Below are 19871 nucleotides of genomic sequence, written 5' to 3' on the forward strand. Positions count from 1 at the left end.
TCATATCAGCGCAATTTATAGTCAAAGTATGTCAACGTGACAATATTTATTGCCATGAAAGTGGAAAAAATGACTCGTCAGCTGACTTTAAACGAACATGTATCTATTGCTGTGGTGATCAGGTCATTTAAAATTCTTCCTTTTGAATGTGCGTCATAGAATATGAAGAAGTCTCATGAGGAGCTTTCTGGCCAAGGGGATTTACTGGGCCTATTATTCTGCTCCCGATATTTATCCTCTGATTCTGCAGGAATAGCTGTTCCCGGTTCAAGAGTTTCTGATCTAATATGCAAAGCATTTACAATAGTCAGCAGAAAAACCTGTGCACTCTGGAGCTGGTGTAACTTTTCCATTAACTTAAACAAATGCTGCTGTATTTTTAGACCATGTAATTACCCTACATCAGCAGGCTGGCCCTTGTGAAAGTACACTGGAGAAAGATTCGAGCCCTATGTTTCTCTGCTTATAAAACTCTGAAACCCAAGCCCTCGGATGTGGTGATTAATGAAATGCCTCTTGATCATTTGATCTGATCCCACTTGCCGAGGTAAATTGTTTTAGTTTTCCATTGGCATAGATAGGATTTTTCGGTATAATGACTGCAGGGTAAAAACTTCACACTTGAAAAGACATACCACTCTGTGTTAATGGACGACCACTGAGAATTGGAACATGTTTTAACCTTCTTCATTCCGCCCTCAAAGATGAAAGACTAAGGTGATATTTTTGTTATGTCCAAAGAAAGCTCCTTGCTTGAAATGCTGTATGAACATCCTGATAATAGCATTAGCTCTGTAATTCTGCTGTTCAAAACCCTCAACAGCTCTGTGATTACAAGCATTTGTCAAGAGCAACAGGCATTTGGCAATGACAAAATCTGTCATTTTTTCTGAAGTTGGAGTGTGCCAGCCAACAGCTGCATTAGGCTGTCAGCATAATGCGCCGCAAAACATCGGCAGATTCACAATGCCACCATTAACACTTTAATTCAATGTTTTGATAGCAAGAAGCTCCACAAGGCATACAGTTGGCCTCTTCTGTCACAGAAGTCAATGGCTACTTCAGATTTGTCTGCGCTAAGATTCAACATGGTCACTGTAAAACATGGCCAGGCCATGCTTCCTTTGTTACAATATTTCGTTTCTTTGCTTGTAAAGCAAATTTCAGTTTCATAGAATGAAGAATTGTTTTTTAAAAATAGTATTTCCAAGAATACCTATTAAAATACTTCCGCTACTCCAATAAATGAATTACTAATGCATTTGAAATTACAGCACAATGAAAAGATTTAGAACATAACCACTGGTAGTGATTTTGGAATTTTATATACCACACAAAGGCCAGTGGTTTCTGCAAATAGTAGTGTTGCTGAAGTTCATAAATAAAGTCATATAAATGTGTTTGATGTATCTTAGGTATCAAGACGAGCAGACATTAAAACAAATTGTGGTTTCATGCTTTGCTTCATTTTATAGGCAAATATAACTTCTTGCATCTTGTTCTTGACCTGTAAGGCCATCTTAATTCACCACACAGCTCCCACGTGTTCAAGAGTATGTGAAAACAGTATTTCTTTTCCGTACTAATGTGAAAAATAGAGAGCTTGATTTATTAGTGATGTTTTTAATGCGTGGTTTTCATCATCAGTTCTTGTCGGAGCAACTTCTGGATCCAGCTCCCACAAATCCTACAAAGGGTCCTAAAAATATCTCCTACATTTCTGATCCTTATGTCTCAATGGAACAGGACTACTATTACAGGAATTGGAATCTCCTGAACAGGTAGAAACACCCACAGCAGGTCTATATTGTGTATTCGAGAGCTGTAGCTTCCCAAAAACATTAGAGAAACAGACATCTAGATCCCCAAGAAGTGGCATATATCTCTCTTTAGATAGAGTCTGAAACACTAGTGTATAACATCCCAAAACAGAGAGCCTCTGTGAGTGTGTATATGGACAAAGGTCAAGGTGATTTTCAGGGTAAACATGAGGTTTGAGAGGTGTAATCTACAGGCAATGTCCTTAGCACTGGATGGCATGACCTTTGAGTGAGGCCACAAAGCTTGCAATGAGAATGTGCTGTACACAAAACTCTCTCTTAGCAGCAGAGGGAAAGAAGGAGAAAGCAGATGCATTTAGAGATGCATTCCGTTCTTTCCTATTCCCATTGTGAATCCATTATTCATCTGCATGAATTTTCTACTCCTTAAGAATTTCCTCACCACTTGCAAACCCAGTATTGCCCAGAAACTATACACTAGGCTATGTATTTCCAAAACTAGTTGGAAAATACAGCAAAGTTGTGTGTTAGGCTATTTAATGGCTTTTGAGAAGAAAACAGAATCTCATGATCACTACAAAGCTCAAGGAAGAGGATTTAGATCCTGCATGTCATAGATTACTCACAGCTCCCAGTGATGTAGGGGAGAAGTAAGCAATCTCATCACCACTGAAAATATCAATACCAGCAAACTGCTGTCCATAAGATACAACTTGAATTACCTACCTACAAGTTTAAAAAGGGTTGACAGTCTGAACTCCTCTGAATGATGGTACTTCAAAAGCTCAACTGAGGAGGCTGAAATGTGGATGAAGTATCCTGGTTTTGCAAATGACTCAAAGGAACTGTACCCTGAAAGCCATGTATTCTTGTGAATGACAAATGTAGATCTGTTGTGAAACTCTTCGGTTTTTTCCCATTTAGAAAGAACAAGAGTACCACTGGAGGCCAAGTGAAGAAAATAGTTTGGTCTCTCAGCTGTTTCAAATGAAATCAAGTTGGAATCTGAAAAAAAAAAACCAAAACACAACCCAAACATGACCACAAAACTCATTTACTTGCTAATTTATGCATAATAAATTAAATACTGATATACTACCACTGATATTAGTAGCATGAGCAAAGAAACTGACTTTGGACTCATCAGTGAAAATAGCCTGAATCTTGAAAGAAAATATACTGTACATGGATTTCAGCTAGATTCTGATAGATGTTTAGTTTTCTAAACATCCTACAGGTTTCAACAGGAATACTTGCAGATTAAAACATTTGCCCACACCAGGATAAAGGAATATAGCCTTGCAGTCAAGCAGAGCTTCAGTTTACAGCCTTTACTGAGCCATTTATTTAATAAAAATTTAAACTTCATCTAACTAGCTTTACAAGTAACATTTGCCATCAGGGATTTATAGCTTAAGAGCACAGCTTTTCATAAAAATAAATTACAAAAATCTATTTTGCATTCAGCTTATAGCTTTATGTCTTCGTTTCTAAGCAGTCGACAGTCTAGCCCTTCCACTAAGAATGTTAACAGCAAAGTCTGTTTTCTGGCAACAGTACCCAAATGATACTTTACCCTGAAAACAGTACTGTTGATTTCAAGCAAGCCTCTGTACAACCAATTGCAGAGTGGCAGATCTTGAGCCTGTTAGAGGCATCTGTTGCTCACAGAATTACTTCATTCTATTTTGCTGTAAACTCTGCTATTCTCTTGAAAACAACCATTAAACTACTGTAAAATCAAGTAACCCTCCAGGCCTGGGTAGCATTTCTTGAAAAACAGAACGCATAGAAAACAAATTATCTCTATTATACTGATATACTATCACGTTCTGGCATAACACTTCTGGAAGACCAACTTGTTTTCTGATCATAAAAACTTAAATTAATCTGAAAAACATAGTACGTATCTTTTTATTAACTGTCTGCAGCAAGTAGCTGTTTGATAAGTAACTATGGAGAGTCAGTGTGATTTATAATACCTAACACATAGCCAATCAGTACATGAATGCCTAAAACTTTCCCTTTTTCTATGATTTGTCTGAAACTGAGGAAACCAGTTTTTGAGGTACCAAAGAACCAAGAACGCAGATACATAACAAAGCCACGGATATGAAAAACATCATATTGATTGTATAAACTCCTCAATGGCCAAATGCCATTCACTCAACTTGGACTACAAGGCACAAATTCCATTTGCCAAGTTAAATTCTGAGTGATTTTTACATGGAATACAACAGTAGGATTGACCTTAACTTTCCAAACCTAAATTGAACGCAATGTGCAAGTGTCTCAAAACTATGACTAATAAAAGAAATTTGGCCCTGGGTATTGCGTTACATGAGTTCTTCTGTCAGTTCTACAGAGAGCAGTATTACTAATGAAATGCTTGCCATTTTTTCAACTGACCCATATCCCTTCTTTGATTACACAAAGACAGCCACCTTCAGGCTGTCCAAAGAGCTGATCAGGGGACTCTGGGCAGTAAAACTGTCTCGTGCCCTGTGGGCATTAAGATTGTGCATGCAGAGAACTCCAGCATTTAATCAATGTCACAAAGCACTGAATATATTCTTGTAAGCTTTCTCCACCTGTCTGAACATGTGCAAGAATAAGCTTGAAGAGGTGTGTGCTGAATATCAACACATTCCTTCAGTGGAAACGTAAGTTGGGACGTGAGGGAGACAAATTTGCAGTACACACCCTTACGTAGTTCAGGTTATTGCCAATGGGCACCTCTGTACAAGTGGGTAGAAAACAGTGATGGTGGCAAAGGAAGTAAATTAGGGAGTAGTTTCCTCATATCATTCATCTTTCATTCTTTCCCATGTCCCAGTTCTGCCGGAGGAAAGGTGGAAGGAGCAGCACGTATCTGGAGGACGAGGCTATAACACTGGTTTGGTGCTTCTGAAGGTTGGGGTGGAGAAGGCTGTTGCTTTTCAACTACAAGTATCTATTTATAAAGCTACAATTATCTAATTAAAACTAGCCAAATGAAAATTTTGGCAGACAAGGGAGCACAATTAGGTGATAAATAAAGAAAATATTTTTTTGACCCAGGTCTATCCTAAAACATAGGTTTGTGTTTAAGGGCAAAATTTTCTCTGCCTTATTAAAGCCTCCTGGTTACAATGACTTTACCATGTGCTTTGGGTTTATAAAGTCCTGAAGTCAGCATAAAGCTCACTGCATGTCCAGGAACAGTATCTTCTCTCACTGGGAGAACAGCACCATCCACCAGTCTCAGTGCCATTACCAATTCTTCATCCAAATAGCTGACCAGTTTGTACGGGCCCTTTCCCAGAGCTGTTGAGAAAAAAAAATTAGAACTACCTTTTATATCAAGTGTCACAACTGCTTGAGCTCTAAATATTATAATAAAACACAAAAATAACAACACAGCTCTCCACTCTGTAAATAGCTCTAGGTACAATGCACTAAACTATAATGACAACTAAAACAAAGCCAAATTCTTTTAGAAAATACCTGTTCTGAAAACTGTCCAAAATAACTAGTTTTATTTTTAAAGATTCATGATTAGATTCTCCTTTTCCTCCCTCTCATCCACTTTGGTTTCATAGTCATCTTATTAAAGTTAGCTGACTCATCAGTTATTTGATTTAGAAGTAAACAGTGTTCTACAGACCACCCTGGGATTCCTCTAAAATTGTTTATCTGTTTGGTTGAACTGATTATACACCTCGTACTATACTTTAAAACCTGTTTTATTAGTCTCCAAAGTGTGAAGCATTTTGCAGGAAATAAAGTTTGTTGTCACTGAGTATCAAAACTCCTTGAACAGTGTAGATACAAACGTAACCACTGAGAAGTGAGACAGAAAGAAATCAGCATCATAAGCAAAGGGATGGCCATATTTTACCTATAAATAAAAAAAGTCAAAAGCATGCGAAGATATCATTTCACAAATCTTACAACGTCACACCCCCTCAGTTCCAATTTCATTGCAGAAAAGTATTTTAAAGATTATTTTTAAATGTGTTTTTAAATTATTTTGGTAATTTTTTCTGTTAAAACTGGGCATTTTAGACCACACTTGGGCAATTTACCTCACTACCATTTTACTCACAAACCAGGACATGGCAAGCCTACATCTTAACACAGAAGCGTCCCAGAATTTCTCAGCTGATAGCTGCAGCTAATACCATTGAGCCTTAAAATCTGTTCCAAGGGGTTAAAAGTTTGGACTGCAGTTTGGAGCCTGCCCTCATATTCTGGTTCTCCCTTATCTTAGAATTTATTAAGAGTTTTGAAATCTTAAGGAGGCTGCACTACAACCAGAGTTTTAGATTCCAAAAGCATAAATAGGTGGCCAGTTAAGACACAAACCCATGCCTAGCTAACTAGGTACCGTGATACCTTCAGTGCAGGGAGTTGAATAACATTTTAAAAATTACTTGAAACATTTAGTATTCTAGATATGTTATTATACATTTAAGTCTCACATCTCAGGTCCATCCAAAATTTGAGAAACCACAGCTACCAGCTGAGAATTTCCCCTTATCAAAGACAAAAGGTTCCTGCTCCTGCTTCTAGTAGGACGGGAACTACTTCAGTCTGGATTCATGACAAACTTACATAGAGAAAACCTCTTTCTGGTCTAAGTTTCTTAACCTTTCTGTCTCCAAAACTAAGTAATTCTGGGGAATGCTACTATATCTGATGTAGAAAAGAAAATCATCTGCATAGAGATGTTTTTTTCCCCACTGGCAGCTGTGAAACATCCTGTGTTGAATACTGATGAGCTGGATTAGCAAACAGTGTATGATAAGCATGTTTATTACAAGCTGATCACATGCACAACTCTCCACTATTTCAACTAATTTCTGTCAGTGAGAATCCAGTAACAAGTAAAACTAACAACACACTTTGAAAGTATATGTTATGATCTAACTTCTCTTCACTACTACCACAGATGTTGGATGCACTGCACTTTCAACCTGTTACAACTGCAGTAAGATCATCTAATATCAGACTATTTCCTTCATAAACCAAACTAAACCAAAAAGGAAATGTAAAACTGCAATCACCTTGTATATTCAACTGGCCTTTATTTAAATTAATTTAAAGGCTTAAGTACTGATTTAGATGAAATTCCACTGCATTAGCAATTTGACCCCACTCAAAATCTTTTCAGCAGTCAGTGTATCAGAAAACGTAAATTTCATGGCCATATCATTTGGGCCTGGCACATCGCACAAGTCTCTTCTAAATTAAACTCAGCCTCTCTCCAAGATCTTTCTGGGGGTGAGCTGCTGCAATAAGGAGTCAAACAGAAGACTAAAATATCACGAACCATCTGGATAGACAGGCTTCTACACAAGCTTGGTAAAAAGAGTTATTGAATAAATACCAGGAGTCCTGACCGTTCCTCACATGAGCCTGACTTGCAGGGCTTGTACACTCATCACGTCTAACTATGCAGACACTTGCAATATAACTTTAAAATAGTCTGAATATGGAATCCAGTGTTAACACAGCACTACAGCACCGGGTGCAGATTGAAGGTTTACCCTAGCACCTTGTACAAGTTTTGCACCTCTCTCAGAGCCATTCCTAATGCAGCAGCAATGCTTGTCACTCAGGAACTTAAAGCTAGGTCAGACATACCTAAATGAAGAGTTATTCACCGTTTGGGCACAAGAAGTTGAACCATGTTACTAGTTAACTCCCTCAGGAGGCTGCACAGCAGATCAGGGTTTAACTGACCACTGGGTACCAGGTTTGAACTGCAGTATGCCTTAGGCAAGCAGTGCCACTAGTACCATTGGGTTGAACAGTCTATTAATAACTTAACAATTTAATTGTTTAATCATGATCTATGAATGCAAAGAAAATGGGTTAAACATGTATTTTTTTGGGAAAGGCCCAGGAATAAAAACAATAATTCAATTAAAAGCCTTTGAAAAAGCAAAATAAACGAGTAAAAGCAAATCCTGGCTATTTAAATACTACACCATTTGCAACTGTTTTCATTAACATGATTATTTTTATACAAAGTACTAAGACTTACATAAAGAAACCAAGAATTCTATTGACATGTTTTCACTTCCTTTAGGACTTACCTTTGTTGAAATATTCACAATCATAAGCTAAAACATAAAAAGAAGAGAAATGCAGTTGTAGGCATTCTGCAGATAAACAGGTTTCCTATTACCCTTTACAATTAAGAGGTAAGCCAAAAGCTTGGCCAAGTCAGATGATACACAAACGTTTATTAAAAAAAAATTGCCAAATATTTATTTTACTGATTTAAGTAAAATAATAATTTAACTAGACTGATTTAAATAAAATACTGTTTTCTAGCAGGAAATACTAACTTATGTACTTACAGCTGTCTTTTTGTGACCTCTAGTGGTGAAGACTAGGCTTTGCTGTCTTTCCATGGTCACATTAAAACACATACCATTTCTATCAAAAACACATCCATACATCATAAATTTTCTATCAAAAATTAAGACTAACCCTCTTGCAGTATGGCAAATTTTCTGCGTGACTTCGAGCAAGCTACTTAGAAAGAATGGAAGTAATCAAGCATTTTTCTAACTTTGCAGTTGCAGAGAGACTCTCTCACCTTTTTTTATCCCATCTTTGGGAAATGACAGTCTCCTGTTAGGCATTTACACTATATGCCATAGAAAAAGGCTTGAGATTTTTTTACAACTTCTAAGCGTTGTTGAATAGGGATACTAAGGTGTGGTGGGTTGCCAGATGCCCACGAAAGCTGCTCTATCACTCCTCTCCTCAGCTATACGTAAGGTAATGACAGAATCCTACTTAAAAACCTACTTCCTTTTCTACAGAAGACCTTTGTATTTCATACTTACTCTGGGGGCAGCAGTAAGGCAGCTATGTTTCCTAGACCCTGTGTACAAGTCCTCCTGAAGATGGAAATTACTTGAGCTGTTAGCTTTGTAACTTTAGCTTGAGGGATGCAGGCCGTGACCTAATACAGACTTACCATGACTTTTCCTTTCATATCACAGCACAAGGATTTATGAATAGAAGAGTACCACCCACAAATACATAAAGAAGCACATAATCCAGCTAGACTCAAATGCACGTTGAACACAGTGAGAAGCCCCTACTCATCTTCCTATCAGTGTAGCTTAGTGATTCAATTCACGGCCCCGGGCAACATAATGGGATTGATTTTTCAGGTCTGGGTCTCTTGAATGCAGTGGCAGCCACTGGCAATGCTAGTTAAGTAAACTTACGACACACTCTAGGGGACCTCCAGTCTACAGCAACTCCATGCTGGCAGCACTGATGGGCATAAGCTGATACACTTGTACAGAAACACTCACAGTCACCTCCTTGGTTACAACCACATGTATCTGTCAAGCAGTTTGAGTAAAACCAAGTGACGTCAACCTGGAAATATAAGTATCATTTATCAAAAACATTCATATAGACACTGGCAACAATCACCTCAATACAAAGCTATGACTCTTTCAAAATTTAATATGTAAGTCTTCAATGTACTAAAGATTTTAATCTAAATGTTTCCTGAAACACAAGAAAAAGTTTATTAGAACACAGCATAAAAATCTGATACAGTATTTATTAAAACAAATCAATGACCCATTAAGACCATGCACACTAAGATGCTGATGTGAGGTTGTGTTTTATATGGTTTTGTAATATTTAAGCTATAATAAACTACAAAGAAGCTTACGAAACAAAGGAAACTCTCTCTCTAAACTGATCACAAACCAATAAACCTCAGAAGTGTTAAGAAAGTTAGATATCCATTAAGTGTAAGAAATAATAAAGTAGATTTCCAAGAAAAGTATCAATGCTAATTTGCTTTTTGAAGCTGCAGAGTAAAGTTTCTCCCTAGTAATATGTTGACTTTCACATCTTTCTATACGTGACCACAACTCACCACTGGATGGCAAGCTTCAAATGCTTCACTTAACAGTATTCCGCATTCCTTCTTGGCAAATGGCTCTCTAAGGGGATTCAAACTGCATGGATTTCGAATGTCAGAGCTGTCAACACACTTAAAGAAAGCAAAATCAAGGTGATAAACTTTTTTCATAACCACTTTGTGTTTGAACTTGGAAAGCATAGTTTTGGATTGGTTTTAAAAAAAAGAAAATATGTAAAACACAAAACAAATACATCATTTATGACACTAAACCCAGACTAAGATATAGAACTAAAAGGGGATGTTAATCCATATCAAAAGGAAAAGCACACAGTCTCAAGAAAAGTTTCATTGGTCGAAGAGCAGCAGAAAATCCCCACACGTACATAGAGGTCTAAACAGTGCTGCCATGCAGTCCCAACCTGCAGTCCTTGCACCTGAACAGTCCAGCTTACATAAATATCAAAGTTCACTCAGACGATGTACATTAGAAGTGTTAGAAATCAGATGTTTTTACTCTAACTACTAGGAAGGAACATTTCTATGAATACCACTAGACACGACATTAAAAAAGGTAAATTTTGAAAATTACAGCATATGGAAAGAATATTTTTTCTTTATTTTACTATGGGTTTACAGTTAAATATTTCCCAGCTATGAAAGATCAGCTAAACTGACAAGACAGTCTAAAGTGAACCCTCAATTATTCCTTTACATAAAATATTACTACTTTACTGTTCAAACATCTTCAAAAACACTTGTAGATTCAGTATAACGAACAGCATTTTCCTCCGCACTATAGCACTTTGTAGAAAAAAAGGTGATTATTTTCTTCTCCATAATGGATTATGGTATCTGTAAGAACCATGGATATTGCCATTTGCATTGTTGCCTGACTGATAGTCCCAGGAAAAAAAAATCTGATTTCATTCTAGATAGATTATATGGTGTAACAGCAAAAAAATCTACTAGCAAATCTACTAGCAAAAATCTTACTATGTACCTCTACAGCTGTCCAGCTGTTCCCAAACTCTTGTGGGTTTGTTAATTCAAAATTATCTGGAGTCCTCAATTCATTTACTGTCTTCAAATCAAAATTTCCACATAATCCAGTCAATTCACCCTGGGAAAAAAAGATTTATGTATAAAAACATATTTCTATCTGCTAGAAAACACTACCAGTCACGACTGTTCTCAAAACTTGCTTCTTAAGTTCCTGTCCTCAGTTGTTTCATTATAAATTTGTCAGGATTTAATCCTTTTCAGCTAAATTTCAGCCAAAACACTTCAGGTCTTTGTGATAACAAAGCTATGATTTTTTTTTTTTTCCTTTTGACAATATCAACATTATTCCCTTTCCACTAAGTATCTCCAAGCCTTTGAGAAAGGAGCTGATTTTCTGTTCAGAAAAGTGACCTGTTTGCTAACTATGTTTTTTCTATGCTTCAGCAAAATAACACATGGCCCAGACATATAAGGAATGAGCAGACGGTTGCCTCAAAGATATTTGTCTCTGTTGTTACAGAAGTTAGACAGTAAAAATGACTGGGGGAAATAAAAAAAAAAAAAAGTGGGAATGAATATTTTAATTGGTAGTTGAATGCTTCTCTCAGGTGGTTAAATACTCCGCTCCTTGACTCTGCCACTGAGCTCCTACATGATTTCTGACATGTTGTATATTCTCTGAATAACAGTAACATGTCTTACTTCATAAGACTTAGATAAATGCCTCAAAGAATGGCAATAAGTGTTGACTTCCACTTACCTGCCACTGATGACCCATCTGTACATGAACTGTTGTTCTTTGATCCCAAAGAATAGTGATGTGCTCATTGGGAAAATGAACAACAGTGAAAAATCCAGCTTTCCATAACTGTATTTTTTGTAGTTCATCTATGTAACTAGACAAGCTCTGTTCAAAATAAAACAAGGCAGCTTGTAACATAAGCAATGTCTTCACAAAATGTTCACTTGAGAGGAAATGAAACGTCTAAATAAAATGAATGGCACGATTCTCAGACAAACTCCAAAAACTGACAAAAGGCCACACAAGTAAATGCTTAAACAAAAGTCATGCGGATTTGGATTGTGAACTGTGTTATATTTTTATGATTTTACTATTTAAAAAGTTGATTTTATCACATTTACAGGTAACAACAACTGGAGTGAAGATTAAAATGTTAATGGTTCATCTGGGACATAAAAAGTTAGTCTTAAGGTTCATGGTTATTATTTTCACTTAGTTATACATCGTTGCATTCAGAAGGTCTTAGACACAGGATTTTTTTGATTACAGATGGGTATAAAGATGTATGGAGGATCTTCTTGAAATAAGGAATTGCCTAAGTATGTCCACAGATTGCCATCTTATTTACACAAAGTATTCTTCTCTCTATTCACTAACAATCAGATTCAAAATTTTTTGTAGCATGTAATGAGATGTCAGGTTTAACTACACAATATCTCATAAAAAGAGACATAACCTTCTTTGTACAGTCAGCCTATAAACTGTAAATAGTACTATTTATACTAAAATTTCTAAATACACTAAATATTTACAGCAATAGAGTTTGAAGTTTGGCCAAAACAAAAATTAAATTAAAGGTGTGGAGGATATACCTGGGACTGTAATTTATTTTTTACAACTGTACAGGAATAATCCTCCTATACGTCACAGACCAGACTAAATTCTTCATTCTATGGAAAGTAACAGCAAAACCCCCACTGACTTAAAAATATCTGTATTTTTCCTAAGACACTAAACAGGAATTAAGTCTAAACAAAAGAATTATGATGATCTCATCTAACATTTTTTGTGAAATATAGACAAGATTTTTTTTAAGGTCTTCATTAATCAATCCAAATGTGATCAGCATTCCCAGTAAAGATATTTATGCCTCTGCTACTTAAGTAGCACCATAAGGTTTTGCTAACAAAAGGAAAAAAAAGATCCAGAGAAGTCCATATGCTACCTTTTGATCCGTGTTAAAGATAGAAACTTACTGGATTTCCAGTTTCATCATCAAATATTAAAAAAGATTTTCCAACATTAATGAAAACGTTTTTTCTGCAAATGATTCCAGTATTAAAGCAGTTAATATTCTCTATAACAACAGAAAAACTGGTTGAAGAAGTACCCTGAAAAAAAAAAAAAAAAACCAAACCGCTTTTTAATATATTGATGTAAAATGCATATTGTTACATAGTTAGGTACCAGAAACCTCAGTGTATAATTATTATGTTATGTATGATTCAAAGTCTAAGCAACAACAAAGCTTAAAAAACAGTATGTAGGACTCAATAAAATGTACAGATAGGAAGTAAGTGGAAGAGTAGTTTTTAACAAGTAATTTTTAAATCCAGTTTTACAGAGGCTTTATGAGAAAGTCTCACCTTAACTAGGTAAACCTTACACGTTCCAACAAAGTCGAACGTTAGTCCATCAAACGTCCTGTAATGCCGATCCCCATACACAGTGCACATTGATGGGCAAGGATGGAAGGTGCATTGAAATGATCCATGCTGGCAAATGCTGAAAAATGTATGACCAATAATGGTAATATCAACTGCAACCACAGACAAATGATTACAGCAATTGCACTGAGAAGTAAAAAAACCAAAAGCCATGCAAATATGATGACTGTGCACAGAAGCATTTTGAAATGTGAACTAGAAGCAGCATATATAAATTGATTCTCTGGGAAAAAAATGTACATATTGAAGTCACAGAGTCTGTGTTTCTTCCAGTTAGAATTTATAGACTCCAGAATATACAGACACTAAAAGGGTATGTGTTTCATTGAAACAAGAAAACAAAAAATGCCACGCAAAGTAATACAATTTATTCTCTAGTAACTCACATCAATAATGTGTCACAAGGTTAAAGCTTTCTTTTTCAGCTTCTCCTTGAACATTTTCTTCTGTACAGTCTGAATGTTGGCATCAACATGTAACCTATTACTACAGTCTTTATTCACTCTGCTTGAACGAGAATTTCACAGAAGGGCAAAATAATAATTTCAGTAGCACTATTTTGGCGTTTAAGTTCCTTAAAAGAACCGTGCTTTGGGTTGTCAGGCGTTGCCTAAGTATTATTACCCCCAAAGCCTAGCTTAATAGTTTAGGGGATTCCAATCCATAATTGTCCTGTCTGTGGCTCTCTTAAGTATGAAAATGCTTTCACACATGCAGGGTGTTCAGACCTTTCTGAATTGCCTTTGCTTTGTAACCGCCTAACAGCGAGGCTTTGCAGCACCAGATACCATGTCTCTTTCTGCATCACCCTCTTGCAGTGTAAATAACGTTTTCACAGGTGACATAAGACTTATAATAATGGACAGAATTTAATCTCCTGTATCCACAAGTCATTCTTTATGTTTCTAAATCATCTGGACATTTAAAAAACTTCCCTCAAGAAAGACAGCAGACCTGGTGCCCTGGTACAGCTTTACTACAGGTCTATTTCATAAACACAGGTTAAACTAAATACAGCATGTGATATAATTTCAGCACATATCTAACTTGATTCTTAAAAATATTGAATTTTCAATTTCCTGATTAAATGAATGCTTCACATTTTACATCTAAAGTATTAATCTGACTTCTGGAAGTATTTGATAATTCATTCATGTTTGGCATCTGAAGTACCAAGCAGTATGAAGATTTTTGGCTGTACAATTTTCCGTTTTCTGTTCATATTTTTTGCTGTCATGTCATATATTAGCTGTCATGTATGACAGCTCAGACCACTGTTTTCAGAAGAGCAGCAATTATCTAGAAAATCTAGGCAGCTCAAATTACTAGTAGCATCATGTTTCCTTCTGTTCCCTTACCACGTAACTTGCCCCAACCTGGACACATTTTCCAGATTTTCAAAGATTCCACTTAATCCACCACTGATTTGGCCCACTGCTTGTGTTTTGTGTAACTACATATACATATATACTACGCACATGGCTAAAATAAGTTAAAAGTACAACATATGAAAGTGATTGCTGTACCAAAGCACAAGTAGATGGCAGTAGGACTAACCCAGCTACTAGTTACCTCAAAGCCGCACCTAAGGCAGGAACCTAATCAAGCCGATGGAGAGGCAAAGAGAAGAAACTGTATTTGGACTGAAAGAATACGCGCTGCTTCTCATGCTCCCTGTGAGACATTAGGTTTTAATTTTACTCTTGGCCTATTCAAATCCTCCTCCACACACTGATCTGTTAAGGGCTCATCCAGAAACATTTCTTAACATGTAGAGTAGGGAGGTCCTCTGCATACTTTCCTTTTCAGTAGTCTTAACACATTTACAGTTAGAAGCAAGGGCTTAAGAGTTACACAATGTCTTCTAAGTCCACTCTTGTTTCACACTACGTAAAATAACAGTTATCAGAATCTAGAGAGTCCTACTTGGACTACTGCCTCCCAGACTTTGATTAGCTTTTTAAAAAAAGCATTTCCAAGAAGTATTTGTTTAAGAACACAGAAGGCCCAATTCAGCAGCCCACAGAGACCAACCAGGATCTGCTCAGTGGTCTCAGTGCATGCAAACCAGCATAGCTAACTGCACCACCCATGTCTGTGCAGCACCAAGACACTGCCCTGATATGGTCAGTTAGTATAGTAACTTTTTGTGTTTAATCTCACCAGCACATGTAAACAGTATCACGGAGTTACACTGAAAAACAAACCTGAGAAACCTGGAACCACAATTCAGCCAGACCCCAGAGCTTGGGTTGAAAGTTCCCGACACCCCACTGGTAGTTTTTCCAATTCAAGATATTATTTTATTTGCCTTTCTACTATTCAATAGACAGATTAATAGTTATGTTGCTAGCCTATGTTAAACCACGACATACTACATCAGACATGAGTAAGATCATATTTAGTATCAATGCACTCCATTTCTGTGCACTAAATAACATTAAAGTTATCATAACTGCTATCTGTGCCTAAGTGAGCCTGTGTGCACAGGAGTGCTTTGCACAAGCAATAGTGCACATTTTCCTTGACATATCAAACACCCCTCTGCATACACACAGAGCAGTCTCAAAGACATTCTACACTTCGTGTCAAACAGAGCTTGTTGAAGATTTCCCATCTGTCAGTGGACAACTGACTGCCAAAAAGCCATTATCACTTAATCTGTCTTTCCTTCTGGACTTGAAAGACTAGAAAAGCTGTGACAACCTTAAGGATTAGTACATGAATTAATTGGCCTGGCCTCAGAAAAAAAGAGAAGGCTAAATATCCAGTGTCTTAGCCTGCACTGCTGCTGCCTTTCGTGAAGTCTCACACAGATTAAATGGGATGTAATAGTTCTTTCTGATGCAAGCAATCCCACACCAGGTCCAATTGGAGAGGCCTTTGGAAATAAGGGGGTGAATAACCCGGGTCGCTTTACCTGCCTGCCCAGTGGAGATGGCTTGTAAGTCGCTTCACCAGTCGACCAAAGGGCTACAAATATCTTCTAGAGCAGATACTGAGGACCTGACGAGAGGCAGAGGTAGGCAGTCAGCACAAGGCTGGAGGGGGCAACGACATCCAGACAAGGCAGTGATTAGTGCTGACTGGACAAGCCTTCACCGTGCTAGGCTATACTGAGCTGTGCAGGCCAGAAGCAGTAGTTTACCAGGTGAGACCAGTTAAATGATCCTGGTAAGCTAAAAGAAGGGGACAAAAGGAAGGAAACGCTCTGCTGAGAAGCTAGAGGCTATACTACTACTATGGTGTCTTGATTCTTGACAGTACAGCTGATTTTTCTGAGGCTCTGGTAAGACAAACAATGCTGCTTAGTGCCAGCTTGCAACAACCAACAGTGATCAGAGAATGAAACAGGTGGGAACCATCAGGAAGCAATTTTGATCAGGATCATGCAGATGTGACGTATTTTCACACCTAAGCTCTCATGAAGCTTATTGAAACGGTAATGTACCACATTCTACTGAGAGTACTCAAGGAAACTTTGCGGAGTAACACAGCTATAGGGTATGTGCTGCAGTGACAGCACTGGATAGTGAAAGGAATAGGTTTCTGCATTTGAGTGATTCTATCAACCCTTGTCTATTGAAATGCTTCCTTTAAAAGCAGATTGATTCATCAGTTATCCACACACACAAAATTAGCAACCAATTTATCTGTTACTATGCTCAGAACACAAAGTTGATCAGTACTCTCCTTCATTTATCATTGTAGCAGGCATATACTTATGGCCACAGGGTTATGTTTTGGGTACTTACACTGCTCAGATCCGATGCTAAATGTGAAAATAAATAAGTAAAAAGCTTTAAAAAATGTCACTCAGGTGTGGGTGATAAGTATTTGAAAGATTTTACCTGTACTTTAGGAATACTGGCTAAGGAGTATTAATTTAGATTACCTTCATAATAAAAACAATGATTTTTCTAAATTAAGCTTTTTTTTTCATTCCCAAATAGCAGTTATTTTGTTATGTACAAGTTCCTTGAAACAACAAACCCTAAAAAAAAAATAATTTTAATAGCTCTTCGAACAAATGTAAATACAAAATTAGGGTAAATGATTTACCAGAATCTGGTGTGAAATTTATGATTAAGAAACATGAAGGAACAATCAACTCATAAACAAACAACTACAATGAAATAATCACCTAAATGGATGTCTACTTACCATGTATGACAGGAAGAAATTACTTTGTCACCTGGAAAGTATTCCTTTCCTTTCCATGAACATGGACATTCATCTGCTTCCAAGCACACATCCCCATGTTTAACAAGACTATTAAAAAAAGAACAAAACACATACATTCAGCAGAAGTCTACCTGGTATCTATATTAAAAAATATGTTACTAACCTTTTAAATTATTATATTATTATTGAAAAACAAATAAAGTTTAAAAACTTGTGAAATTGAAAATGCGCAATTTTATTAATAAATATGAGTAATCTGGTAATTTCCTTTTACGGGTACTTGAATATTTTATCTTTAGTAAGTGCTAGCACTTTGGGCATTAGACCTTCAACCACTAACCATGTGAAGACTTATTCATTAACTTACAAATTTTAAGTCAGGGAAACTAAAATTTTCCAGACCTCCTCTAAATTTCACCAGACTTCTTGTAGCTCAGCCAATTAACTTATATTTAACTAAAGCCGAGGGATCCTCCACAAGATGGGAGAGCTACCACACCTTTTAGCTCTGGTGGCACGTGCTCTTCCTATCCAAAATCAGTAGCTTATTTATTCTAAGAATTTTTAAATTATGATTTCTTCTTGTTCTCAACTCTGCCTGATTTAAAAAGGTTTTCGTTTTTTCAGTTCTCCTATAGCTGTGGTTACACTTCTTGCTTCTGTGAATAATTTAATCAATATCAAAAGAGCTATCGTGTTTGCATAAAGCTGAGTACGTATTTCTGTATGACTGGCCCCCTCATGCAAGCAATCACAAGTACACTAAACTTTATTAGCACCAATATCCTCATAGCCTTCAAAGGAGATTTTTGTGATAGCACAGATAACCACATGCATAGCTATTTACAGTTCAAGACTAATGATACAAAATTGTGCTTATAAACACAGGTCCTAGAGTAACAAATTAAAACAGAAGAACATACCATTTACAGAGAAAGAACAGAGGAATTCTTGCCCAGCAAGACAAGGTAACTAGTATAAATATTACAGTAAAACATTTGTAGCTTTTAATAGTACTCAGAAAAACTGAAATATAGGTTAGATAAAGACAGACCTCAAACAGATTCTACAAATAACTCTCAAGAAATACACCAGAAATATGGAATGATTTTATTTAAAAAGCTATCTTTTACACTGAGCCCAATAGAGCTGTATTTCTTCCAAAGATGGATTCAATTTTAGAAAAATTGTAATGCTACTGGATAGGCAAACAGATGTCAGTATAGGAGCTAAAGGTTCAATAACAAATAAAAGAACACCTTCTATGACAAATCAATGTGACAAATGAAAATGGTGAAACATAAACTCTTGGTAAGCTACAGCAATGTCTTACACTGCTGCAGCTCCAACTTGGTTTAGGTTCTGTATCTGTTCCTATACAGGATCCTGTTTGATACAACATAAGAAGCTGGAGCTACTCACACAGTAGAAGGATTTGTTACAGGCACCATACAATCTACAACTATCCTTTTTTCTACATGCTAAGTTTTGAAATCTATCTGTATTGTGAAATGGTGCTGCTGGGCTGATAATCTTTTTGCCCTTTCAAAGTAAATTTGTTTAGAATTCTAGTACCTCTCTGTAGTAACACAAATTTTATACAGCCTTTCCTATGTTCCTAACAGGTTTCTGAAGAAAACAAATTTGTTGCTGATGTTTAGCACTGTAATTTGGGCAAGACGCTGCACCATGGACAAGAGATCATAGGTGTGAGGCACACCTGTGACAAACAGGGTGATGACACTCTCTTGTTTCCCTAATATTCAAAGGAAAGATTTCATCATTGCATTAATCATGGAATATTTTATTTACTGAATTGGCAATTTGTGTACTATGATTTAGACTCTCCTTCAGCGTGTCACTTATCAGAGAGAAACTTCAACTCTGTAGCTCTTCTTACTGGGAATATGTACACATCGTAAAAACTCCTCCCCCATTAAACTGAAAAACTGTAATTTTTCCCTCGGGTTATGTGTAGTGTTCTTTGTAATCCATACTTATTTCAAGTATTGTGTCACTTGAAGACAATCAACTGTGAGACTGAAATTCCCACTGGTTTAAAGCTGCTCAGAACTGAGCAGGGCACATTCAGACACAAAGAGCATCAGACTGACAAGGTAACACTAAATACAGTTTTTTCTTCACGTTATTACCCTGGGTAAAACAAGTGATAACAGCTTTCTCTCTTGTAAAGCCAAGCAAATGGATAGATTTCAATGATCTAAGAATTCACCACAAATACGCCACAGAGAGGCCTTGCACAGCTCCCCTTTGAAATATCAGACATTTTTCTTGACGCCTATACTTATTGTCTAACCTACAATGAACCGCAAAGATACGATGATAGCTATCACACTTCACCGAGTTCAATGTTTAGTTTCACTACTAGCAGTCTTGGTAGAGGCATCTTAGAAGCAACGTGTCTCCTCCAAATCAACAAACACGTCTTTGCTTCTGTAAGGCCCACCGGTTTGGACCAGAACACTAAAAACTCTCTCACAGCCTCCACTGCAGCAGTTTCCAACAGGTTGTTCATTGCA

At 36.8% G+C, this 19871-nt stretch overlaps 1 protein-coding gene across 1 annotated transcript in view; it reads right to left on the reverse strand.

Moving 5' to 3' along the window:
• LOC104517367 (otogelin-like) overlaps nucleotides 1–19871 on the reverse strand; it is a gene marked incomplete at its 3' end in the record, with an annotated part of 71985 nt that overhangs the window by 17916 nt on the left and 34198 nt on the right. The window contains exons 21-30 of the mRNA XM_010162002.1: nucleotides 17311–17418; nucleotides 13066–13204; nucleotides 12676–12810; nucleotides 11438–11584; nucleotides 10676–10795; nucleotides 9688–9804; nucleotides 9017–9173; nucleotides 7865–7891; nucleotides 4923–5087; nucleotides 2508–2786 (exon numbers count right to left, since the gene is read on the reverse strand). Of these exons, the coding sequence (XP_010160304.1) occupies nucleotides 2508–2786; nucleotides 4923–5087; nucleotides 7865–7891; nucleotides 9017–9173; nucleotides 9688–9804; nucleotides 10676–10795; nucleotides 11438–11584; nucleotides 12676–12810; nucleotides 13066–13204; nucleotides 17311–17418 (1394 nt within the window). The remainder of the gene's footprint in view (nucleotides 1–2507; nucleotides 2787–4922; nucleotides 5088–7864; nucleotides 7892–9016; nucleotides 9174–9687; nucleotides 9805–10675; nucleotides 10796–11437; nucleotides 11585–12675; nucleotides 12811–13065; nucleotides 13205–17310; nucleotides 17419–19871) is intronic.

This window comes from Eurypyga helias, unplaced genomic scaffold (assembly GCF_000690775.1).
Source record: "Eurypyga helias isolate BGI_N326 unplaced genomic scaffold, ASM69077v1 scaffold16222, whole genome shotgun sequence".
In the NCBI taxonomy this organism is placed as follows: Eukaryota; Metazoa; Chordata; class Aves; order Eurypygiformes; family Eurypygidae; genus Eurypyga; species Eurypyga helias.